At 41.7% G+C, this 25,814-nt stretch overlaps 1 protein-coding gene and 1 long non-coding RNA gene across 3 annotated transcripts in view; one reads left to right on the top strand and one right to left on the bottom strand.

Annotated features, from left to right (window-relative positions):
• Positions 1 to 25,814, top strand: part of PTPRB (protein tyrosine phosphatase receptor type B) — a 126,363-nt gene that overhangs the window by 79,248 nt on the left and 21,301 nt on the right. For both annotated transcript variants that reach the window (XM_008004016.3, XM_008004019.3), the window contains 12 exons: positions 482 to 745; positions 1,790 to 2,071; positions 5,974 to 6,252; positions 6,793 to 6,942; positions 9,626 to 9,869; positions 18,239 to 18,345; positions 21,979 to 22,078; positions 22,917 to 23,000; positions 23,094 to 23,111; positions 23,234 to 23,315; positions 23,920 to 24,010; positions 24,704 to 24,780. In XM_008004016.3, coding sequence (XP_008002207.3) covers positions 482 to 745; positions 1,790 to 2,071; positions 5,974 to 6,252; positions 6,793 to 6,942; positions 9,626 to 9,869; positions 18,239 to 18,345; positions 21,979 to 22,078; positions 22,917 to 23,000; positions 23,094 to 23,111; positions 23,234 to 23,315; positions 23,920 to 24,010; positions 24,704 to 24,780 — 1,778 coding nt within the window. The remainder of the gene's footprint in view (positions 1 to 481; positions 746 to 1,789; positions 2,072 to 5,973; positions 6,253 to 6,792; positions 6,943 to 9,625; positions 9,870 to 18,238; positions 18,346 to 21,978; positions 22,079 to 22,916; positions 23,001 to 23,093; positions 23,112 to 23,233; positions 23,316 to 23,919; positions 24,011 to 24,703; positions 24,781 to 25,814) is intronic.
• Positions 1 to 25,814, bottom strand: part of LOC119623863 (uncharacterized) — a 51,086-nt gene that overhangs the window by 9,599 nt on the left and 15,673 nt on the right. Inside the window, exon 4 of the long non-coding RNA XR_012094538.1 lies at positions 3,342 to 3,440. This is a non-coding gene — a long non-coding RNA (uncharacterized lncRNA). The remainder of the gene's footprint in view (positions 1 to 3,341; positions 3,441 to 25,814) is intronic.

The following is a 25,814-nucleotide window of genomic DNA, read 5'->3' as shown; positions in this document are numbered from 1 at the left end:
TTCTCTCCCTAAATGAAGTTATACCAATACAGATTTTATAAGAAAGAGCACAAGACAACTGAGAACCTAAAGGAGGGTAGAGAGGACGTAAAGAGACCCGGAGAGGGTTGCTATGGGATGGTGGCTGCAATGACATAGGCCACACTGGGGAGGAGCTGGAACCTTGTATACACATTTTCTGGGCCTTTTTAAATAAGCTAAATGACAACGATTTATTCATCATTTATGAAGATTCAATCATTTTACATGCTTATCAGGGTGCATGTGGCAAGCGTCTAGAAGTCACCACCTGTTTTGTTTTAATTTACACCATATCTCTACTCTATACGCCCTTAAACTTAAATGGCCTGAAATGTAGGCAAGATCTGACTATAATATGTACAGCTCACCCACATGCCCAACATAGCATATACTCTCACCTGTGGGCCAAAATGCCTTTGTTTCTGTTTTGTTCTCATTAAGAATTTTTCTTCTGTTTAAGTCCCAGCCTCTGTGAGTCATCTCAGGGGGTCCAATCGGAACATGACAGACAGCCTTTGGTTCAGCTGGAGTCCAGCCTCTGGGGACTTTGACTTTTATGAACTGATTCTCTATAATCCCAATGGCACAAAGAAGGAAAACTGGAAAGACAAGGACCTGACGGAGTGGCGGTTTCACGGCCTTGTTCCTGGAAGGAAGTACACACTGTGGGTGGTAACTCACAGTGGAGATCTCAGCAATAAAGTCACAGCGGAGAGCAGAACAGGTGAGAAGCCCAGGTGCCAGTGGCCAAGGGGTGGTGGGAAGTAGCTTCCAGAGACACATTTTGATTCTGATTTTAATGACAAGAGATAAAGCCAATAATGGCATACCCTGTGCTAGCCCGTGAACTTGGGAAGGGACTGTGGTACAACAGATAAATGACAAGGCTATGGTCCAAAAGAACTACGTCCTTAGCTTAGCTCTATGAATCTGGTCAAGTCATTGAGCATCTCTAGGCCTCAGTTTCCTTATCTGCAAAGTGGGAATAATCATATACATCATCACTGTGTGGCTATCACCAGTGCACCCTAACTGTTTTTATGTCATGGGCACACATAGATGTCTGTGTGTCACCCTGGGGTTAATCAACAAGGCTATCTGCAATTGGACATAATTGTCTCTGGACGTCAGCTCTGCACCCCAAAATCTGATGGAATTAATACCTTCACACACTTGTAACCCATTCAGAGCACACTCATGCTCCACAGCACCATGGTAAGGAAGATCTGGCTATGAATATTTAAGAAAACGTATATGAGGCTAGGCATTGTGGCTTACGCCTGTAATCCCAGTACTTTGGGGGGCCGAGGTGGGTAGATCACTTGAGGTCAGGAGTTCAAGAACAGCCTGGTCAACAAGAGGAAACCCTGTCTCTACTAAAAATACAAAAATTAGCCAGGCATAGTGGTGGGCACCTGTAATCCCAGCTACTTGGCAGGCTGAAGTGCCTGTAATCCCAGCTACCTGGGAGATGGAGGTTGCAGTGAGCCAAGATCATGCCACTGCACTTCAGCCTGGGCGGCAAGAACAAAACTCTGTATTAAAAAAAAAAGAAAAAGAAAAAGAAAAGAAAAAGTACATAAAATGCTTGAGGACAGTGCCTTACACATAATAAACACTATTAATGAAAGCTCCTGCTACTATATTATCATATTATCTCTTCCTACAAAGTACATTAAAAGTGTGTCTGATGTTACTCAGCCATCTTTTTTGTATGTGTTATAGCATAGATGTGATTATGTGATTTTTCACTTTCTCCTATATTCAGCTCCAAGTCCTCCCAGTCTTATGTCATTTGCTGACATTGCAAACACATCCTTGGCCATCACGTGGAAGGGGCCCCCAGACTGGACAGACTACAATGACTTTGAGCTGCAGTGGTTGCCCAGAGATGCACTTACTGTCTTCAACCCCTACAACAACAGAAAATCAGAAGGACGCATTGTGTATGGTCTTCGTCCAGGGAGATCCTATCAATTCAGTGTCAAGACTGTCAGTGGTGATTCCTGGAAAACTTACAGCAAACCAATTTTTGGAACTGTGAGGACAAGTATGACATGTTTTGCTATTCTTGTTTCTCAAATGGAGTGAGGGGAAGTATATATTCAACATCTTACTCAAATAGGGCTTAGATTAAATCCATATTTTTACATGGGATTGGTCTGGATTTGAATTCAGGCAGAAGTCTATGTAGATTTGTTCATTCATTCAACATTAACAACAAGGGACAATAAAGAAATAATCTCTCTCTGCCCTCATGGGGCTTACAATTAGGTAGGACATACTATTTGTAAATAGACATTATATTTTGGGTATGATGAGGGAAGTAAATGGTACTATAGAGGCACTGTTTGGGTAATCTGACCCAATACAAGAGAACTTCTTGGAAAAGGAAACATCCAAATAGAAACCTAAAGAAAGAAATTTACCAGGTAGAGGTGGGGGAAGAAGTGGAGAATATTCCAGGTCGAGAGAATAAAATATTCCAAGATCAGAGAGGAGGGAGAGTACAAGATCTACTAACAGGGGAACAGAAATAAGTTTATTTGGCCATAGCATAAAAGGTAAGGATAAAGGGAATCAGATAATAAAATGTTTTGTATTCCATGGTAACTACTTTGAACTTTATTTTGGACCAACTGGAGCCACTCAATTTCAGCAGAGATATCATAATCATTATTTACACTTTAGAAAGTTACTCTGGGTACAGTGTAGAGAATAGACTGAAAGAGGCAAAACTAGAAGCAGAGGGATCATAGGACATACTGCTGTATGTCCCTGAGATAAAAATACTTTGACGATGAAGCACATACCAGTTTCTTCCCAAAGGCATTTTGGGATAGATACTATCACCCTCAAAGAAAGACAGGTTTTCAGTGTAGGGACTTTAATCCAAATATTTGTGTTTCAATAATACCCAGTAGAAGTAGCTTCTGGGATCAGATCAGATAGTTATTGGTTGTTGATAAAATGCATAGTTGAAAGTTAGACATTTAAGCATTTTAATAAAGTCAGACATTTTTAATAAGCATTAATACTATAACAAGTATAACTTTTATGCCACATTGTGTCCAAAGAGCAGTTATTTGTGTGTCAAGAGAAATATGTGAAAAAGAACTAAGAGTTTTAGTTTATGGCACGCTCAGCCTGAGTTTTCAGTGGCTGGCTGTGGGCTGTGTTCATGAAATCTGTTAAGCAGAGCACCCTGCACTGGTTACCAAACCCAGGGCAGGACTCTAAACACTTCTGCCCATTGCATCTGGTATTAGAGTCACCAGAGAAACATAACGCAAGCACTGATGGAACAAAGCTTTACTTACATAGGGAGGAGACAGAGTAAGATCAACCTCAACAGTATGCATCAGTCCCCCATGGCCAGCTGCAGTGGTTGCCCAGAGATGCACTTGCTGTCTTCAACCCTGACAACAACAGAAAACAGAAGGGCACATTGTGTATGGTCTCTTCCAGCAGCCAGTGCAGGGCAGTTGGCTAAGTGCACCACTCTCAGGCCACAGTAGAAGGACCCTGTCCTGTCTCCTCAGAGGACAACTGTAGCATTGGTGTTCACCATCTGCCATGTGACACACATGCGTAAGCAGAACAAAAGAGCATACATTGAGCTTGCAACAGGGAACGATACTCCCACACAAGGCAATGAGCCCAGCACAGGCTGTGTAGGCTCTCGATCTCTTGGTAAGAAAGTATCTTAAGCTCAAGGGCCATTTCTTACACAGCCAAATGGGGGTCGATAGACTATGCACACGAGACTGCCTTTCCCAACAGCCTTGCAGGTACTCAGTTTAAGAGCTCATATGACTCTGTTAGAGGCTGGGCTTATAGATCACAACTGGACTGTTGTATTCAGTCCTGGATGCTAGAATTTAAGTGAGGCATTTACCAAACGGGGGAGTGCCCAGGAGGACAAAAACTGCCTCAGTGCTGTGTTTTATGAGGAATGATGACTGGTGGAACTTGTTTTTTGTTTGTTTGTGTGTTTTTTCGAGGCTTGTATTTATTAGGATCAGGTGAGGCTATGGGTAACAGAAAATCCAAAATAGCAGAAGTTTAAATAGAATAGAAGTTTATAATTTTCATGTAAAATCATTCCAGTACTCAATTTCTCACAAATATGCTTCAACCATAATGAATGATTTGCAGTTCTCAATTTTCTACCATCCTACTCCCGGCACCTCCTCCTTTGGTACCTGGGTTTGTGGTTTTTCTCTACGCAGAATACCTTTTTCTTGATACCTTGGCAGAGTGTCACCTCTGCCTTACAGCTTTTACTAACTCCTGCTGATAACTAATAGCCAGCAGCTGAAAGTTGTGTCACCCCCACATAGCACCTTGTCTCACCATTTCTTCTGGTATGTTTTCCTTTCTGCCTTCTATTATGGCTATTTGGATTCATTTCCATTCCTGCAGGTTAGGGCTAACATCTTACTTACCTCTGTACTGTTCATCATCCCCAGAAGAGCACCTGGCCCATAGTAGGTACTTGTTTCTCTCAACATGTGAAAAAAGTGTTCACTCCACTCTCTTTTTGTTTGCATGGCTTCAGAGGAGGACACAATTCTTAACTTTGCTCCTCTATAGGTAAGTTGTTTTGCCCCCTCTGGCTTCTTTCAGGAATTTTTCTTTATCTTTGATTTTCTGTAGTGTGAAAACGATATGCCTAGGCATAGTTTTTTTGGCATATATCCTCCTTGGTGTTTTCTGAGCTTCCTGGATCTGTGGTTGGTGTCTAACATTTATTTGTGGGAAATTCTTAGTCATTCTTGTTTCAAATATTTCTTCAGTTCCTTTCTTTCTCCTTCTGGTATTCCCATTTTGTGTAGGATACACTTTTTGTGGTTGTTCCATGGTCCTTGGATATTTTCTGCTTTTCAGTCTTTGTTTTCTTTGCTTTTCCATTTGGGAGGTCTCTACTGATAGATCCTCAAGGCTCAGAGACTGTCCTCAGCCATGTCTAGCTACTAAGAAGTCCATCAAGGTATTCTTCATTTCTGTCACAGTGATTTGATCTCTAGCATTTATTTTTGGTTCTTTCTTAGGACTTTCACCTCTCCGTTTACATCACCCACCTGTTCTTGAATGTTGTCTACTTTGTCCATTAGAGCCCTTAACATGTTAATGACTGTTGTTTTAAATTCCTGGTCTGATGGTTCCAACATTCCTGCCATATCTGACTTGTGGTTCTGGATCCTTGTTCAGTTTCCTCAAGCTATATATTTTTTCCTTTAGTAGGCCTTGTGATTTTTTCTTGATAGCTTGATACAGCATACTACGTAAAAGAAACTGCTGTAAATTGGTGTTTGGTGGGGCAGTGATGAAGCATGGGGGAGGAGAAGTGCTTTAGAGTCCTACGATTAGGTCTAGTCTTCTAGCGAACCTATGCCTCCAAGCTGTGAACTTTGCAGGTACTTCTCAGCACCCCCTACCCCCACCTGAGGTGGGACAGGATGGTTGAAGTAGCTGGGGTTGGGTTATTCCCCTGGCCCAGGTCAGTTGGGCTCTGATAAAACCCCAGCATGTTAGGCTTTGGGTAGATTCCACTGAGGGCAGAGTGCTCTAGTGTGTTTCAAAACAGTTATTTTGTTCCCCCCCTTTCAGAAACATGGGGGGATTTTTCTTCGATATTCACTGTGTGAACCTGGTTGAGCTCCTGGAGCTAAACTCACCAAAGTGTGGAGGGCCCCATAATTAGATCCCCCGGAGTCTTTAACTATTACTCAGACTTGTCCACGCTTGTCCTTCAGCACTTCCTACCCCAGCCCTGGTTCCCTGGGAGATTTGTGCTCATGTGTCTGCTAGGGTGAGCCACGACACTCTGTATTTGCCTGTCTGTCCCTCCTATACCTAGATCTCAGAGCTAGTTGGACCCAAAGGAGCTGGAAAATAAAAAAATTCTCCTTGAGTTCTGAAAAGTGTTGGCTCCTCTGTTCCCTTTAGAGCCTGACAAGATACAAAACCTGCATTGCCGGCCTCAGAACTCCACAGCCATTGCCTGTTCTTGGATCCCTCCTGATTCTGACTTTGATGGTTACAGTATTGAATGCCGGAAAATGGACACCCAAGAAGTTGAGTTTTCCAGAAAGCTGGAGAAAGAAAAATCTCTGCTCAACATCATGATGCTAGTGCCCCATAAGAGGTACCTGGTATCCATCAAAGTACAGTCGGCCGGCATGACCAGCGAGGTGGTTGAAGACAGCACTATCACAATGATAGACCGTAAGTGTCCCTGAAGTTACGCACGGAGCCTCCTGTCACCAGAGTGAAGGGGCTGTGCACCCTTCTCTATCATATCCATCACTGCCATTCACTTTTGCATAAGCCTATGTGATTGCCACCTGGAGAGGAGGACTTAAAAGGCTCCAAGAAATGGCAACATTTCTCTGGGTAAAGTACCCTGACAGCAAACAAGTTAGATGATCTTAAAGTACCTGAATGAGTTAGTATTTAAATATATCACTTTGCCTCATATAGTTAGAGCTATAATAGAGCTCTCAAGCAATTTGAAGCTACAACTTCAGGAAATTCTGCTGAAGAGCTACCTCTTTCATTATGTTTAATGTGCCACTGGCAAATCACTTCCTCTGCCTGTTTTCCTTCAGGAGAGGGGGAGAGTTTCTTGATTACAGCATTAAACACAGGCGCACGCTCACACACACAGTCTGATGCAAGAGAGCAGAATCCTTCATTTTACTGTTGTTTATGCTGTGAAAGCAGAGTTGTGACCCCTCTTGGTTCCTTCCCCACCTCTTTTTCCAGGCCCCCCTCCTCCACCCCCACACATTCGTGTGAATGAAAAGGATGTGCTAATTAGCAAATCTTCCATCAACTTTACTGTCAACTGCAGCTGGTTCAGTGACACCAATGGAGCTGTGAAATACTTCACAGTGGTGGTGAGAGAGGCTGATGGTAAGTTATCATGAGTTAACTCCACTCTGAGACACCGAATTGCTTTCTCGGAGGTCATGTGGGAGATCTTTCTGTGAAAAGGTTCAAGAAACTTAAGTAGAAAATGTAATTTTTGTATCATTCACCCCATCTCTGCTGGATACAGGGAGATGTAAGGAAAAGCTGCTCAAAGCCTCTTTGGGCAGTAAAGCCTGTTATCCTCTAGGTTTAATTATGAAGTAGAAGAGTAATGATAATAGCAACCACAGCGATAATAACAATAACCATCATTTATTAAGCCTTTACCACGTGCCGTGCACTGTTGGAATTGCATTGCATGTAATGCCTTATTCAGTCCTCTTCTTTCCACCCAACCTCTTGGCAATCTCAAGGCTTCAAACTAACTTTGAAGGAACTCTTAATTTATGTATTACGTTTCTTATTTATTTATTTATTTTTGAGATGGAGTTTCGCTCTTGTCGCCTAGGCTGGAGTGCAATAGCGCAGTCTTGGCTCACTGCAACCTCCGCCTCCTGCCTCAGCCTCCTAAGTAGTTGGGATTAGTCCTCTTCATTACTGGGTCAATCTTGTTCACTACTCTTTTGTTCTACCATTAAACATTAATATGCCTCAACCGTCTTCACCCCTCCCTATCTCCAATGCCTCAACTGATCATACTTGCAAACCACCCACCAAGTCACAAAAATAACCAAAAGCCTAAAAGAAGAAAAAAAAGTTCATGAGAAACATTCTTCTTTCTCCACTGAATTTTGAATAGTATGTTTCATTCTCTAGTTTCCTAAATTATTCAATATCTACCTAATTCCTACAGATAAGAACAAAGTCTAGGGACTAGTTATCACAACATCACATGCAACCACTGAGTAAGAGCTTTCAAGCTTATCATATCAGCATTTGTCAAACCACCTGTAAGAGTGTTGTATTTGGGGCACACCTGTCCATGTATATATTTGCTGTTGAGGTCTTGTGTGTTATTTCTCCAAAAGAGAGGCTTGTGCCTGGAATGACATTAATATAGGTTTACCTTTCTTATATATTTTTATACTGTTTAAGGTGCTACATGAGTTTCTTAAGTATCCCTGATAATTTTGACCCATTTGTGGGTAAGGGGGAAACTTGAAACCTGACAAACTGTGAGGCAGTTTCTAGGCCAATGGGTATTTTAGGGTCATGGTATCTAACAGTCTATGTGCTTTTACAGTTTATTTAATTGAACTAAATCTGGTTATGCACAATTAACTAAATAATTTCAAGGGTCAGTGGTGTGTCCCAGATTTCCTCACACCACATAATTGAAGATACATTGGTGAACTGTGGAAAGACTTTAGACTTGATTAGACTGCATTGAAGACAGTGTTTTGCTGCATGACTGTAAGACAGTAACCGAAAAAGTCACACCCCAGAAAGTAGCCTTGTGTTCCCCAGCCAGACAGCCTTCCATTATTGATGTCCATGGAGATGGGCTGTGATTTCCAGGTTAACTAAGATAACAATCCATCTCATATAAATGCCATTTATAGTGTACATACTCATGCTAAAGACAACGTTTCTTTTTTTTTTTTTTGAGACGGAGTCTTGCTCTGTCACCCGGGCTGGAGTGCAGTGGCCGAATGTCAGCTCACTGCAAGCTCCGCCTCCCGGGTTTACGCCATTCTCTTGCCTCAGCCTCCCGAGTAGCTGGGACTACAGGCGCCCGCCACCTCGCCCGGCTAATTTTTTGTATTTTTAGTAGAGACGGGGTTTCACCGTGTTAGCCAGGATGGTCTCGATCTCCTGACCTTGTGATCCGCCCATCTCGGCCTCCCAAAGTGCTGGGATTACAGGCTTGAGCCACCGCGCCCGGCCAAGACAACGTTTCTTTTTAACTACTGCCAACAAAATATTTCTAAGACCCACTTATGAGCAAATTTTATTAAACAAGAATCCAGGATGCTATGATAAACCCTCACTGCACCACACCTTGAAACTCACTGTAAATAGTATCTGATCTCTATAGTATTTATCTTTCTACTTATGCTTTTCTCCAGTCAGCATCAAAACTGGTTCGCGGTGCCAAAACACACAGCAGGCTGGGTGAACAGGGGAAGAGTTCTGGGAAGTGCTCTGAGTAAGGGGCCAAATTTGGACCAGGATTAAACTGTACTCAAGATAACAGAGAGCCACACGCAGAGCAATAATCAAACTGGGCATGGCATGTGGAACGCGCCTTGTGGGATGACTACTCTGGCCTAGGACATGATTTCTCTTATCTTTTTCCTATTTCCCAGGTCATAGGGGTTTCCTTATTAGCTCAACTACAATGGTTATTGGCAAGATAAAGAGTTTATTGAGTGGGTTCACTCACAATGGGAGTTGTGTAACACTGTGGAGTTGTGAGAGGTGCTATCATTTAATGCAATGAGCTACCCTCATTTTATTTCCTAGGAAAATGATGCTATATACAGGTGTTTGTGTTTGTGTATTTTATATACACACTATTTATTTTTATGTATTTTAGAAAAAGTGATTTAAAATTAACTTTATTAGGAGAATTTCATATCGTTCTTTGAGATTGCACAATCTGTACTTTGGAAATGGCCAGAGATAGTGGATGAGGAGGCAGCCTTAGAAACCTAATTTAAAATCACTGAAATCACTTAAGTCACAAGAAAGGCAGTCCTTAACTGTGGGTTTTCTCCTCCAGGCAGTGATGAGCTGAAGCCAGAACAACAGCACCCTCTCCCTTCCTACCTGGAATACAGGCACAACGCCTCCATTCGGGTGTATCAGACTAATTATTTTGCCAGCAAATGTGCCGAAAATCCTAACAGCAACTCCAAGAGTTTTAACATTAAGCTTGGAGCAGAGATGGAGAGCCTAGGTGGAAAATGCGATCCCACTCAGCAAAAATTCTGTGATGGACCACTGAAGCCACACACTGCTTACAGGTTAGATGTATTACCACTGTTTTGCTAGATGGGACATGCTACATTACAAGGCACGCAGCTGTCTGAGCATCTGATGCATGTGAGCTTCCATAGATTAATAACCTACGTTAGAAGAGTAAACTCTGCATTTTACTGGGTAATTTATGAAAGTTGGATTCCTGCCTCCACTTGCAGGTAATGTGTCAAAAGGGACTTCAGCACTATGCAAAAGCTCCAATTCATTAAGGGAAGAACTGAAGGTTCTTAATAGATTGTTCTCTCTTCTACAACTTTTTTTTTTTTTTTTTTTTTTTTTTTGAGACAGTCTTACTCTTGCCCACACTGGAGTGCAGTGGTGCCATCTCGGCTCACTGCAACCTCCGCCTCCCTGGTTCAAGCAATTCTCTTGCCTCAGCCTCCCGAGTAGCTGGGATTACAAGTGCACACCGCCACACCTGGCTAATTTTTGTATTTTTAGTACAGAGGAGGTTTCACCATGTTGGCCAGGCTGGTCTCCAACTCCTGGCCTCAAGTGATCTGCCTGCCTCAGCCTCCCAAAGTGCTGGGATTACAGGTGTGAGCCACCATGCCCGGCCCTTCTACAACTTTTTAAATATGAGTCCAATACTTTACGTTGCTCATTATTGTAAAAATGTCCAAATAAAATGACTGAGTTTAGGGAGATCCAAACAATATGAAGCTATATCTTCTACTTATAATGTGAACTGAAATTATACTCACTTATTTACCTTCTAAGGCATCTAAAGATGGAAGTGCTCTTTGGTCCAGACAGAACTCTGGAAGGCAAAGGCCCCTGAATGAATGGGAACACCTTTTTTTCCCCATGGAGATGACAAATGAAAAGAAGCAGCTGTTTGGCTTTGGCTCCAGGAAACATCATTGCAGTACTAGGCCATTCTGCCCTAGGAATTGGCAGTGCTCTTGTTCTGCACTGTGTTTTCGGAAGGCAGGTACAAGCAGAAGTATACAGCATCCCAATCAGCATCCTCAAGAGAAAGGGAACCTAGGCTACTGTCTTGGATATAGAGCTACTGACACCCAAGATTATTACTTCTACAGAAGTTGTACCTTCTCTGTTGGGTGTTGGAAGAGCTGATACCCAATCAATATGGCAGTAAATTAGGTTTTCCATGGGCCAGCATCCATTCTACTTTGTGGATGCTGAGGGCTTATTGATTCTCACATATTTGAAGTATCACTCCTAGGTCTCAGCTGAAAAAAACTCTCCTGCCAGTACCAAAAGGAGACTATGACATAGCATTACACCCGAAAGAGTTCTTAGCTCCTCCCTCACATCAAACAAGACAGATGTTTTTCCTAAAACAAAACACTCACTTTTGGCAAGAACTTTGTATAGCTACCTTTACCCAGGGCTCACCAGACACTTACTGTTACCTCCCAGGCAAGGTCGGCACCTCCAGATTAAACACACACAAACTTTTTAGTGATACTTACTTCAAAAAGAGACCATATGAGCCTACCTAAAGGAAACAAGATTTCAGAAGAACAAGAGAGAAACAAGAAAGATTAGAAAACCCGGATTTATCAGTTCCTGTAAGAATCAAGAGATGCGGCCAGGAGTGGTGGCTCACGCCTCTAATCCCAGCACTATGGGAGACTGAGGTGGGCAAATCACTTGCGGTCGGGAGTTCAAGACTAGCCTGGCCAACATGGTGAAACTCCATCTCTACTAAAAACATAAAAGTTAGCCAGGCATGGTGGTGCACGCCTGTAATCCCAGCTACTCGGGAAGCCGAGGCAGGAGAATCGCTTGAACCTTGGAGGTGGAGGTTGCAGTGAGCTGAGATCATGCCACTGTACTCCAGTCTGGGCGACAGAGCAAGACTCCATCTCAAAACCAAAAAAAGAGGCCGGGTGCGGTGGCTCACGCCTGTAATCCCAGCACTTTGGGAGGCCGAGACGGGCGGATCATGAGGTCAGGAGATCGCGACCATCCTGGCTAACACGGTGAAACCCCGTCTCTACTAAAAATACATTTTAAAAAAATTAGCCGGGCGCGGTGGCGGGCGCCTGTAGTCCCAGCTACATGGGAGGCTGAGGCAGGAGAATGGTGTGAACCCAGGAAGCGGAGCTTGCAGTGAGTGGAGATCGTGCCACTGCACTCCAGCCTGGGCGACAGAGCAAGACTCTCAAAAAAAAAAAGAAAAAAAAAAAGAATCGAGATTCCTCAGCTCCTTGGTTACTTGGGCTCAAGGAAACTTGAGCAAAAGTCACCTAAGGGCTATTTTCTTTTTGAGTTGGAACATTGAGGCTGATTTAGTTTGTTTACTTATGGAAAGGGAAGGGGTGAAGATAACTCATTACTATATTTCAAAGAGAGAGTAAGAAGCTATAAAAAATTTATGTCTGGACCAAAGTCCACCAATCTCCCAGCACCCATAGTAGCTGTGGAGGTCTTTGGAAGAGCACCTGCATTTGAGTTCCAACTCTGCCACTTTTTAACTATGTATTTTAACTTGTAAGCAGCATTTCAGTTCTCTAATCTTCATCTTCCTCACCTGCAAAGCTCCATAAGGGTGTCCTAAGTAGTGGTTTTGAGTATGTGACAGATCAAACCTAGTCATGTCACTTGTAAATTAAGGTTTTCCTGTAGTTCCCATTCACTTACAAGAGCAAGAGCAGATTCCAGCACAGGGCACACTAAACCCTGCTTTCTCCTGCCTGCCTCACCAGCCTTGTCTCCAACCATATATGCTCTAAGTACCCACTGCTTTCCTGCTACTCGTCACTCCTCGGAGTTCCTGAATGTGACATGATTCTTTTATACCCCTGAGCCTTTGCATAATCTTTTCTCTCTCAGATGCTTTCCGTTCTTATCTGGCTGGTGAATTCTCCATACACTTCAAAAGCCAGCTCAACCCTCAACCACCCACACTATCCTGTCAACCCACAGCTGGGCGGTTGGGTGCTCCATCAGCTCCATGTCCACATCCACAGCACCATCTCCCTACATGCCTCTAATCCTACATTTACCAGTGGCTTTTAACCCCTTATTGAATTACCTGCTGTCTTCAACTAGACTGCAAGAACTCACAATCCAACAGGGGAGACAGATGTGTCATTGGTTACAAAACAATATGGCAGGTTCCTGGCACAAAAGATGTGCTTGTGAAATGTTTATGAACAAATACGGGAATGAGCCAAGATGCTCTATGGAAGTAACACATTCGTGTTATGGCTTCATCATCTCTGTGTACATGTTTGTTTTTCAGAACACAGCTTTCCTATATTTCTCCGATATATATATTTACTTCAGTCGTGTTAAAAGCATGCCAGACAGATAATGCTTGATGAGAGGAGGTGTCATCTCCCAAAACACATCACAGAACCACATGCAAATCAGCCTCTTGTGTGGTGGCTGCTGAACTCAGTCCAGTCAGAATTCTGCCTGTCTCAAGACAATCACCACCAGTCACCCTCCTTGTTGTTAGGCATCCTTTTTTCCAAAGGGAATAGGTGGACAGGAAATCGTGCAGAAAAAGAATAATTAGGATTGAGAAATGGGAAATTCTAGGTTTTGCTGATACGCAAGTTTGTTATGTCAACAGATATAATGTGTTTCATTCATTGTTGGGTTCCTATGATTCATATGTATTATTGCATTGTTCCATATGGAAAGAGAAAGGGCAGATCATTATGGTGAGAGAGTTGGAAGGTTAGGCAAGTGCTGGTCTGGTTTTGTTTTTATTCTAAATAAAAGAGCAGTGTGACCATAGTAAGGTGGTCAGCTTCTCCTGACCTCGTTTTCTTCAAAGGAAGGAATGTAAACTGCATGATCTCTAACTTTCTGCTATAGAATTCTAATTCTAGACACATTTAAAGTGGAAAAAATTCTATCAGACATTTGTTCACTAAAAATAGTGTCTTGTTATTGTGTCATATTTATAATTATCTTGCTATAATATATTCAGCATATGTTTTCTTGCCTTCTCTGGCAATAGGTGTTGTTGGGTGATAGATAAATAAGGTGGAACACTACCTTCAAGGAGCTTACAATGTGGAGACAGAAGCCACATCTGCAAAATAGAGGCAGAAATGTTGAAGGACATAAGGAATAAAGGAAAATAAATGCTGTGAAGGTTCAGAAGGCTTCTCAAAGGATGTATTAAAACATAGGAAAAGGATTTAGAAATATGCAGATAGTGACAGAAGGAGATTCAATGTGGAAGGAATAGTGGGAGTCAAAGTGTGGAGTTTTAAATACACAAATTATTTAGAGTAGAACAAACAGTCCAGTTTCAAACAGAGGGTGAATAAAAAGGAGTAGACTGGGATGATAGGACGAGATAGGACTGTGGGTGAGTGCTAAGCGCTGGGCTGGGGAAAGTAGTTGTGACTTTCATTTTTGGAAAAGTTTTAAGGGAAGAATGCCTGATGACCCATTAATTTTAAGCTGAACCTATACTAGGTCATTATCTCCTTTCTAAAGGTCCCTTTTATCTGCATCCATTCAGTACTTTGTATTTACACTTGTGATTTCAGAGCAGAGTATGTCAAGGTTGTTATAGCCAATGCTTTTATTTTACAGATGAGGCATAAAGAACTTTAGGGACCATCCAAGTAGCCAGCAACGGAGTAAAAGTGAGAACTAGATCTCAGATCCTCTTGTTCCTAGCCCAGGCTTTTTTCATCTCTCCTACAAAAGTCATGGCGTGTGTGTGTGTGTGTGAGAGAGAGAGAGAGACAGACAGACAGACAGACAGACAGACCAAGAGTCTTGCTCTGTTGCCCAGGCTGGAGTGCAGTGGCGTGATCTCAGCTCACTACAACCTCCACTTTTTGGATTCAAGCAATTCTCATGCTTCAGCCTCCCAAGTAGCTGGGACTACAGGCACGCATCACCACGGGTCTGGCTAATTTTTGTATTTTTAATAGAAATGGGGTTTCACCATGTTAGCCATACTGGCCTCAAATTCTTGGCCTCATGTGATCTGCCTGCCTTGGCCTCCCAAAGTGCTGGAATTACAGGCATGAGCCACTGTGCCCAGCCAGAAGTCATTGCTTTTAACCAAAAATTAAGCCATGAGGAAATAAAAGAGATCTGCACTAGGAGCCAGAAATATGAAGTTCAGTTTTTGTTCATCATCTTTCTGTGTGATCTTGGAGAAGACATGGACTGTCGCCTAGCTTCAGGTTCCAAACCTCTGAAGTAATATAATAAACTTCTTTATTATATTGGAGAGGTTGAACATGATCAAACAGAACCATGTTTGAAAAAGTCCTTATGGCTGGGCGCGATGGCTCACACTTGTAATCCCAGCACTTTCGGAGGCCAAGACAGGCAGATAGCTTGAGCCCAGGAGTTCAAGACCAGCCTGGGCAACATGGCAAAACCCCATCTCTACTAAAAATACAAAAATTAGCTGGCCATGGTAGTGTGCACTTGTAATCCCAGCTACTCAGGAGGCTGGGGTTGGAGGATCACTTGAGCTTGGGAGGTGGAGGTTGCAGTGTGCATTCTGACCTGGTGACACAGTAAGACCCTGTCTAAAAAAAAAAAAAAAAGAAAAGAAAGAAGAAAGAAAAAAAAAGAAGTCTTTCCACACTTATAAATACAAAACTCTTATCAGAGACACTGAATTTCCAAATGTATAATAAATTAGCAACATACTTGCCAAGGCATTGGTGTTATAGTGGTTAGCATAGCTGCCTTCCAAAATTAGCAACACACACCAACTCCTCACCTTCCCCTTTAATGTGTGGTGATTGCTTGTTACCCTTTGTGGACCTTTCTCAATATACTTCCATTGACAGGCTGTTATTCCTGGAAGAACATCTTTTGACTTGGAATGGATCTTTTGGAGATGGAAGTTATAGATGTGATTTATCAATATGATCTTGATGTTCATTTTACAGGATTACACTCGGATCTGGGCATGAGTTAGAAGAAGTGGGGGGCAGGGCAGAACAATTTGCCCTGGCCTAGTACTGCTTCAGCATTATCACAGGACATGCCCAGATACCTTTGGGTTCAAGAAATATAGATTTAAAAAAAAAAAAAAAAAAAAAGGAGTACTTCTGGTCACTTTCATAGAATTGAAATTAACACTAGAAAAAGTTTTCCCATATAAACCAAGCCTAATACTCCATCAGTTCAATTAGAGAATCTTCACAATAGGAGGGACTCAAGAAGTCACCCAATCTTTAACTTAGTGCAGCAATGCCCTCCTCCAGCTTCCCTGGGACTGCTGCTCCTCCAGCCTCTACTTGAATCCCACCCCCATCCTCCAGCCCCCAGTGACTGGGAGCTCACAATCTAGGAGGTAGCTCATATTCTAATGTTAGAAAACAGCTTAATATTCCTAAACTCCTCCTTCCTTATAAATTCAGCCTACTGAGCCTAATTCTATCTTCAAGAAGAAAAATAATCATGTTGTTTTCCTCTTCTACGTGGCAGCCTTCTTTAAATCAGAAGCTAACTATATTATGTCCCTTGAAGTCTTCTCTATCATTGTTCAGGTCAATCACCTCAAATGATCTCTAATTCATCCTAAAATATGCCCCCAGAAATTGAGTGCAGCTCTCCAGACTGGGCCTGACTTACGGAGAGAGCACGAGACTTAGGTCCTGTGATAGGGATCACAGGCTTCTCATTCAAGCAGAGGTTACAAATCTGTGTGTTTGTAGCTGCATCTTGCTTGTTTATTGAATTTAGGACCAGCTGATTTTCAGGCACTATCCCACATGGACACGTGGACAGCCACCTCAGCAACTCTCCTGCCCAGGTGACTGCAATAACTCCAGTGTCAGCTGGACAGTTCTAAATCAATGCCTCAATGTCCCTCTAAATCGAGTATATCCCAAGCAAAGTATATCTTCCTTCACCAATCTCTCTCCCTTTTTTTTTTTTTTTTTTTTTTTTTTTTTGAGATGGAGTCTTGCTTTGTCACCAAGGCTAGAGTGCAGTGGCATGATCTTGGCTCACTGCAGCCTCCACCTCCCATGTTCAAGCGATTCTCCTGCCTCAGCCTCCCAAGTAGCCACGATTACAGGTGCCCGCCACCACGCCTAATTTTTGTATTTTTAGTAGAGTTGGGGTTTCGCCATGTTGGCCAGGCTGATCTCCACCTCCTGACCTCAGGTGATCTGCCTGCCTCGGCCTCCCAAAGTGCTGGGATTACAGGTGTGAGCCACCACGCCCAGCCTCTCTCCTCATTTCTATCAGTGTTCCCACTGTTCTCTTGAGTGACGTGAGCTCAAGTCTTAGGCCATCCTTGATTCCTCCCTGCTTCTCTTCAGTCTGGGCCCCACCTAGTTCCTCCTTTCAGTGCCTTTCACAGTCTTCTTTCCATTCTCATTGCCAGAGGCTCCTGGCCAGGGCCCTGTGTCCTTGGCCTGATTATCCCAGCAGTGTCTTCATTGAGCTCTCTGCTCCCCGCCACCTCACCTCCTAAGCCCACACACACAGTTTCCTCCATATTCTACTATTCCTCATTTGCCATTGTTTATATGCTTTCTTCTTTTGCTATTTGCCTGATTCCTTTATATTTTATCTTTCAAGTTTCCAAGACTAGAGATCATGCATCTCTTTGTAACTTCAGCAATTTATAAAGAAGGCCTTTAACAAATATTTTCTGTTGACAATAAATATGATTTTAGAATATATTTAGATAAAATGATCTTTAGAAAATAGTGTCAAAAGATGAAGAGATATGTAAGTTAAAATAACAACAACAACAACAATAATATTGATATTTGGTCACTTGACTTTTCTAATGGGCATCTCAGAATTACTTCCCCCACAACTGATCTGTCTGGATATTCCCAAACCCCCCCGTTTACTTCCCCATAGTTTTCCCTCATGTTAGTACATGACACTTCCATTCTTCCAGTTGTTCCCCAGCCAAAACATAAGGAATCATCCATACTCTATATTCATTGACAAATTTAGTTCTTCCTTCGACATATCCAACACTTCTCACTCACTGCCTTCATCACTACCTTTCTGAATAAAGCAGTCCCACATGCTGTATTCCCATTGCTTTCCATCATCCTTACCCTGCTCTTTTCTTTTTCACAGCACACATCTCATCTGATTTATTATATTTATGTGTTTATTATCTGACTTCCTCCATGAGAATGTAACCTCTGGAATGGCAGGGACTTTGTTTTGTTTCTTGAAAAGTCCCAGCTCCTAGAACAGTGACTGGCATGTGGCAGGGGCTCATTAAATATTTATGAATAAATTGATGAATGAATGTATAAACCCAGGACTATCTGATTCCATAACTCATGTTCTACCCTGCTACACACTGACCAGGAACCCACCCTATTTCTCCTTGAACACATTTTTCAGCTACTGTGTTCAACAACTAATGTATATTTAAATAAATCGGTTTTCTTTTCAGAATCAGCATTCGAGCTTTTACACAGCTCTTTGATGAGGACCTGAAGGAATTCACAAAGCCACTCTACTCAGACACATTTTTTTCTTTACCCATCACTACTGAATCAGGTAAGGCTAACCCTTACATCATGTTCTATCAACTGCCATGTCACCTACAAGAGCCTCTAATGGAGAGATATTGGCTGATGATGGGGGAAACATTTATTTTCATTTGGAACTGAATCTTTGTGTGGCCAAAAATTGATGTGGATCAAAGGGATTGCACAATTTCTCTAGAAGAATGGATTGAAAGGGAATTAATCTAAAAAGGTGGAAGTACAGTATTTTTTTCTATTAAAAATGAATTATTTTCTAAATAGTCAATGAAAACCATTAAAAGAGTTTTCACAGGCAGAAATATAAGTTAGTACAAAAGGCTTTCAGTTAAAAATGAGAATGTATATATGCATATACACAGAAATGCTCAGGAAAAAAAGACTAAAAGAAAAAACACCAAAATATTAATGATGTATATCTCAAAGTAATGGAACTACAGGTGATTTTTCTTCCTTTTGCTTATTATGTGTTGACTTTGTACTATTAAAAACTGTTGGCCCAGCGCAGTGGCTCACACCTGTAATCCCAGCACTTTGGGAGGCCGAGGCGGGCAGTTCACAAGATCAGGAGATCGAGACCATCCTGGCTAACATGGTGAAACCCCATCTCTACTAAAAATACAAAAAAATTAGCCAGGCATGGTGGCGCGCACCTGTAGTCCCAGCTACTCGGGAGGCTGAGGCAGGAGAATGGCGTGAACCCGGGAGGCGGAGCTTGCAGTGAGCCAAGATTGTGCCCCTGCACTCCAACCTGGGCAACAGAGTGAGACTCCGTCTCAAAAAACAAAACAAAACAAAACAAAAAAAACCTGTTAATGTAAAAGACTATACATAACAATTTCTGAAAGAGACTTCTCTAGTGTGTTAGAGGGAAAGCCTGAGTAATAATAGTGGCTAGTATTTATTGTTCACCTTCTCTGTGGGGACACAGTTTTAAGCATTTTACATAGAATAACTTGTCCAATTCTCATGACAGTCTTTTGAGGTGGATGCTATTATCATCCCCATATTAAAGATGAGGACATGAAGCCCCAGAGATTAAGTAACTTGGCCAAGATGGTGCAGCTGAAATTCTGGCACTTTCTGCCCAAGCATACAACCTCTGCACTGCCCTGTCTCTGAATACTTCCACCAGGCTGAGAATAGCATCATTTCATCCCCTTATTTCTTAACACCATCATCTGCACAGCCTTTTGCTGTAGCCCATGTTCTGCAGTGCTTGATCTCTAGGTCTGGGAAGTTCTTTACAGCTAAAACCATCTCTCGTGCTGCATGACAAAAGATGACTCAGCCTCACAAACATTCCAATCTATTTATGCCAAATATAGGGATAATCTCCCACTTTTCAAGCCAAAGGGGGATGAGAACACAGTTAAGTGGATTTAGATGTCTTTACTTATAATTTAATGTAGGGACTTTGTAAACACAATTCTTCCCTTTTTGATATATTGTTACATGACAAAAATTGCATGTAGTCCAGTACAGGAAGACAGTAAACGTATATTCAAAAAATGATATTAACCACACTCAAGGAAAGATGATTGTGTTGATTTGATAAGTCTTGAAAGGCAACATGGAACAAACAAATCTAAGATCTTAAAATGCAACTTCAAACATGGGCCACTTCACAGACCTAAATTTAAGGGGTAACACAGTAACACTTTTACAAGAAAACATAGGTATAACTCTTTGTAACCTTGGATTAGAAAATAGCTTTTAAGATATGACACCAAAAGCATAAGCTACAAAAGAAAAAAAATAGACAATTTGGATTTAATTAAAATAAAAAGCTTGTGTTTCAAAGGACACTATCAACAAAGTAAAAAGACAACCTACAGAATTGGGAGAAAATATCTGCAAATCCCATATCTGATAAGGGCTGAATATCTAGCATATAAAGAACTCTTACCTCACAATTTAATAATAGAAACACAAATTACACTGTATATATAGTATTTTATATATATATATATATATATATATATATATATATATATATATATATATATTTTTTTTTTTTTTCCCCAAGACGGAGTCTTGCTCTGTCACCTAGGCTGTAGTGCAGTGATGCCACCTTGGCTCACTGCAACCTCCACCTCCCAGGTTCAAGCAATTCTCCTGCCTCAGCGCCCCAAGTAGCTGGGACATCAGGCACGCACCACCACGCCCAGCTAATTTTTGTATTTTCAGTAGAGACGAGTTTTCACCATGTTGGTGAGGCTGGTCTCAAACTCCTGGCCTTGTGATCCACCTGCCTCGGCCTCCCAAAGTGCTGGGATTACAGGTGTAAGCCACCGTGCCCAGCCAAATTACACAATATTTAAATGGGCAAAGGCTCTGAATAGACATTTCTCCAAAGAAGATGTACAGTTGACTAATAAGCACATGAAAAGATGCTCAACATCAGAAGTCATTAGGGAAATGCAAATCAAAATCACAAGAAGATACCACTTCACACCCAGTAGCATGTCTATAATCAAAAAGGCAGTAACAAGAGTGAGGATATGAAGAAATCAGAACCTTCCATACACCGCTTATGAGAATGTAAAATGGTGTAGCTGCTTTGAAAAACAGTTTATAGAAATATTAAACCTAGAGTTACCATACGACTCAGCAATTTCACTCCTCAGTATATACCCAGGAGAAATGAAAACATATGTCCACATAGAAACTTGTACATGAATATTCATGCAGCATTATTCATAATCGCCAAAAAGCAGAAGCAATTTAAATGTCCATCAATGGATGAATGGATAAACAAAATGTGATATATCCATACAATGGACTATTATTCAACCATAAAAAGGAATGAAATCTTGGTATATGCTATAATATGGATGAACCTTGAAATCATTATGCTCAATTAAAAGAGCCAGTCATAAGAGATCACAGATTTATGATTTCATTTTTATGAAACATCCACAATAGGCAAATCTACAGACACAGAAAGTAGATTAGTGGTTGCCAGGGATCGTGAGGAGGGAGGAATGGGACTGACAGCTAAGAGGTATGTGGTTTCTTTTGAGGGTGATGAAAATGTTTTAAAATTGATTGTGGGGACATTTGCAAAACTCTGTGACTATACAAAAGACCATTGAATTGTACAATTTAGATGGGTGAGCTGCATGCTATGTGAATATTTCAATAAAGCTATTTTAAAAATGAGGCCACTCTTACCTCTTCATAAACTCCCAGTAGCGGTACCATACCAGATAATAAAAATAAGACTTTGTTAAAATAGCTCCAAGCAATCCACTGGATTTTCCAAGGCCCCAAATGCTTTGTAACATGTTTTATATAAATGAAATTGCATTTTTATCTTGGTGGCAAACTTATGGCCTTTATCTTAGGTGCCCCAAGCTTTATATACAAGTGCAAAGTCCAAAACACCTCTATAAGCTATACGCCACTAACTTCAAAAGTATACAGTGACACCTGGCCTCACTGCTACCGGGTGGGAGCCAGCCTTTCATCTTCTTAGGTGCATACTCCTAGCCTTTGGAAAGTAAATGCCTCATCGTGGGCATCACTTGAATTCTATTTGTAATAACATTACTTGGGAGATATGGCTTCAATAGCTTTCTTACTGGTTCCCTAGCACTAATTTTCCCACCTGCGTTTGTTGTTTCTATCTGGATTATTGTAGAGCCCTTGTTTGGAGCTATTGAAGGTGTGAGTGCTGGTCTGTTTTTAATTGGCATGCTAGTGGCTGTTGTTGCCTTATTGATCTGCAGACAGAAAGTGAGGTAAGTACAAAGCTCCTTTTCATGATTGGACCCACAACTTTAAAAATGCAACTGAAAATTCCCTTTAGGCTGAAAACTAACAAGTGAAAATAATTTAATCTTTCCAGGTTAAATTGTCACTGTTTTCTCAATAAAAACAAAAGTCAAACTCTAAAGCCATGACTCACTTTTCTCAGTTCTTTTATATCCCATTGATGAATTCGTCCCTTGCCAAAGGACTGAGGGGCCATCTATAGCTTTATTTAAAGATGAAGTGACTCATTTTGCACAGGAAAAAAAATATTTGTGTGTGTGTGTGGTTCATATCCTTATGAAGACAGAGATGTTTGCAAATTGCATGTCCAAGTGCTCTTCTGAAATATCCTGAAAAGTGTGGTTGACATCACCATTTTGTAGTCCATATCTGCCATCCTAATTTAAGAAGGGACCAAAAAGAACCAAATAGCATGTGGCCCCAGTGTCGTGCCTTCTTCTCTTAGTGAATTTTTTTTCTTAATTTGGCACATGTTCCTCTTTATTGAAGTCGTGTCTGGCATCTGAAATTTACTGGATTTTTTTTAAGCAAAGTTTTATTGAGAATGTGGGAAGTGATTATAACCTGTAGCCAAAAACCAGGAGACAAATCTTCAGTTTTTGCAGAGATCCGTTTCTGGGTGGGAATGATCTACTTTATTCTTTTTCCTTTCCCTCCCTCAGAGAGATGTTGGCTGAGTGCAAATCTACATGAATACTGAAAAATCCGTATTTGTACAAACATGCACAGCCTTACCATAAATGGAAAAATTTGTTCAAGCCAAGTATCATAATCAGAATAAAAGTTCTCTCCCTTATGTTTCAGCCATGGTCGAGAAAGACCCTCTGCCCGTCTGAGCATTCGTAGGGATCGACCATTATCTGTCCACTTAAACCTGGGCCAGAAAGGGTAAGCACCACATTTGCCTTCATATAATTTGTTGAAAGGTGGTATTATGTGAAATTTGCTAACAAGTCGTCTTCTTTTGGTTTCCCTTCACAGTAACCGGAAAACTTCTTGGTAAGAGAGAGAACACATTAATTACTATATTATCTGCCTTTGAAATATGAGTCAGAATGGTTATGGCACTTTCCCTTTTCTGCAGTAACTCTCTTTTCTTTTTGTTTCATTTTTAATTACAGTCCAATAAAAATAAATCAGTTTGAAGGGCATTTCATGAAGCTACAGGCTGACTCCAACTACCTTCTATCCAAGGAATACGAGGTACAACTCAAGCAGAATGAAGCTTCAGCATCCCTAGTTCTTAGAATTTCCCTCCTAATTTTTACTGTGTAATCATAGACTGATTGGGCTCAGAAGTTAGGAGGCTGCTTAGAATCTCAGCTGAGCACTCTTTTATGCCTAAACTATGCCCTGAACAATATACCGTCTAATCTTAGAGGCCAGCTTGAGCTCCAGAACAACACAGCAAACCAAAGGCTACCTGGATCAGATAGTAAGGAAGAATTAACAAATCTCAAATGCAGACCTAATGCTGTCAGATATTCAGCCTGGCCGTTTGCTTGGCGGGGAGATACTGTGGTTTTGCAGAAAGCACGTAGCTTTTGGATTTGATTCTCAGGTTTGCCACTTGGCTGACCTGGGGCACATCAGTTATCCTGTCTGAGCCTCACCTGGAAAATAGTGAGAGGAACACCTCCCTTGCAGGGCTGTTGTGGGGATCAGAGCTAATGTTTGTTGAATACCAGGCATTCATAAACAGTAGCTAGTGTATCTATTTTCATATTATTATGTATCTCCAGAACTGTATGATTTGCTTTATTCTATTTCATATCCTCCACTTACAAACTTATTTTTGACCTAACAGGAATTAAAAGACGTGGGCCGAAACCAGTCATGTGATATCGCACTCTTGCCAGAGAATAGAGGGAAAAATCGATACAACAATATATTGCCCTGTAAGTTTTGTGTCAGAATTTGTAATACTGTCTTTCTCCAGCCATTTCTGCATTTTTCTCCAAAAACGAAATGGGGCTAAAGAAATATAATGTAACTGGATATGGACAATCTCAAGCTGTGAATGCCTTTAATAAGAAGTAACTTGTATATTCCTGCACTTCTCTCCAGAGGGATAATAGCCAGTTTAAATTCTGATTATGAAAGGCCTGTTATGCTATTGACATTTCCCCCATGTGATCCTACTGCTTCTCTTTGGAGGCTAAGCAGTAAATGGGGTTAACAGCAAGGGCTCTGACATCAAGCAGACCTGGGTTTGCTTAGCAAAGTCTTTGGTTAGCAATTTCTACTTAAATTTCCTTACCCCATTAGGTAAAGCAATAGAAGGTAGGTTTTCTGGATTGTATTCATTCCAGCAGTCAAAGGGAGCTGGCCACTCCATCAGGCAAATGTCGTAATGTTACAAAGGGAAGCACAGGTGGGGCTTCACGTTGTCTCCTGTGTCTGACTGGTTATAGGCCACCTATGCAATGTGGGGCAAGTTAGTTATCCTGTCTGAGCCTCATCTGCAAACTGGAGATAAGATCACCTCCCATCTGAGGCTGTTGTGGGGATCAGAGCTAAGGCACATCACACACATTACATAAACTGTAGAAAAATCACTCCAAGACTCAGCGGCAAATCTCTCCTTCCAGATGATGCCACACGAGTGAAGCTGTCCAATGTAGATGATGATCCTTGCTCTGACTACATCAATGCCAGCTACATCCCTGTAAGTGACCCACTAGGCCAGTGTTCGGGATGAGGCTTTGGTGGGTGGCTACACAGGAGATGCCACTCCTGCATGTTCCCGTTATTCTTAGCTTTGGAAACACTTGTAGATTTCAGAAGAGCACATCTGAATGCCATTAAAAAAAAAAAAAAAAAAAAAAAAAAGACAAACAAACAGGGTATCCAATTCAGTTCCTGCTAAGCCACATTTTTCACAATGGCTCTAGTCAAATGAAATTATAATGAGCCCAGGATCCATTTTCATAGGTCATCTACTCTCTGTAGTCCTTAACCTAGATGAGAGCTTCCTAAGGAAGATGGACCCCCCCTACCCCTCCCCGCTAAAGCTGCCTAGCTAGAGAAGTTGATCCCATGTTATTTGGAATCTTCATAACCACAGACACAACTCAAAGGTTATATCAAATCTTTGGGCTCTGGTTTTGGTTAGCATCTTGCCACCTTCCTACAGCACACTGCAGTGGAAAAAGCTTTCAGATCAAACAAATCTAGGTTTGAATCCCACTTCTGCCCCTTGTTGACTCTGTGACCTTGGGTACATTATGTCACCTTTTTGGGCCTCCATTTTCTTTTCCAAAAACTGAAGATAATAATATTTACCTCAAGCAACCATCCACTCACTCAATAAACACTTAGAAATTAAGTGCTAACTGTAAGTCAAACACTGAGCTGTTTACAGGCATGGGATAAGATGGAATCCCAACCCTAAAAGCACTCTCAGAAGAGTTGAGGCAGAAAAAGACAATGGCATGAGAAACCTGCCACAGCAGTGCCTCTCCTACATTGAAAGATGTCTGCATCATCTGGGGAATCTTGTGAAAAGGCAGATTCTGATCCAGCAGGGCTGAGGCAGGGCCTGGGAGTCTACATTTCTTTTTTTTTTTTTTTGAGATGCAGTCTCGCTCTGTCGCCCAGGCTGGAGTGCAGTGGCACAATCTCTGCTCACTGCAAGCTCTGCCTCCGGGGTTCACGCCATTCTCCTGCCTCATCCTCCTGAGTAGCTGGGACTACAGGCGC

Source organism: Chlorocebus sabaeus, chromosome 11 (assembly GCF_047675955.1).
Source record: "Chlorocebus sabaeus isolate Y175 chromosome 11, mChlSab1.0.hap1, whole genome shotgun sequence".
NCBI classification, from domain to species: domain Eukaryota; kingdom Metazoa; phylum Chordata; class Mammalia; order Primates; family Cercopithecidae; genus Chlorocebus; species Chlorocebus sabaeus.
The sequence above is the reverse complement of the archived record's forward strand: the minus strand, read 5'-3'. Positions and strand labels throughout refer to the sequence as shown.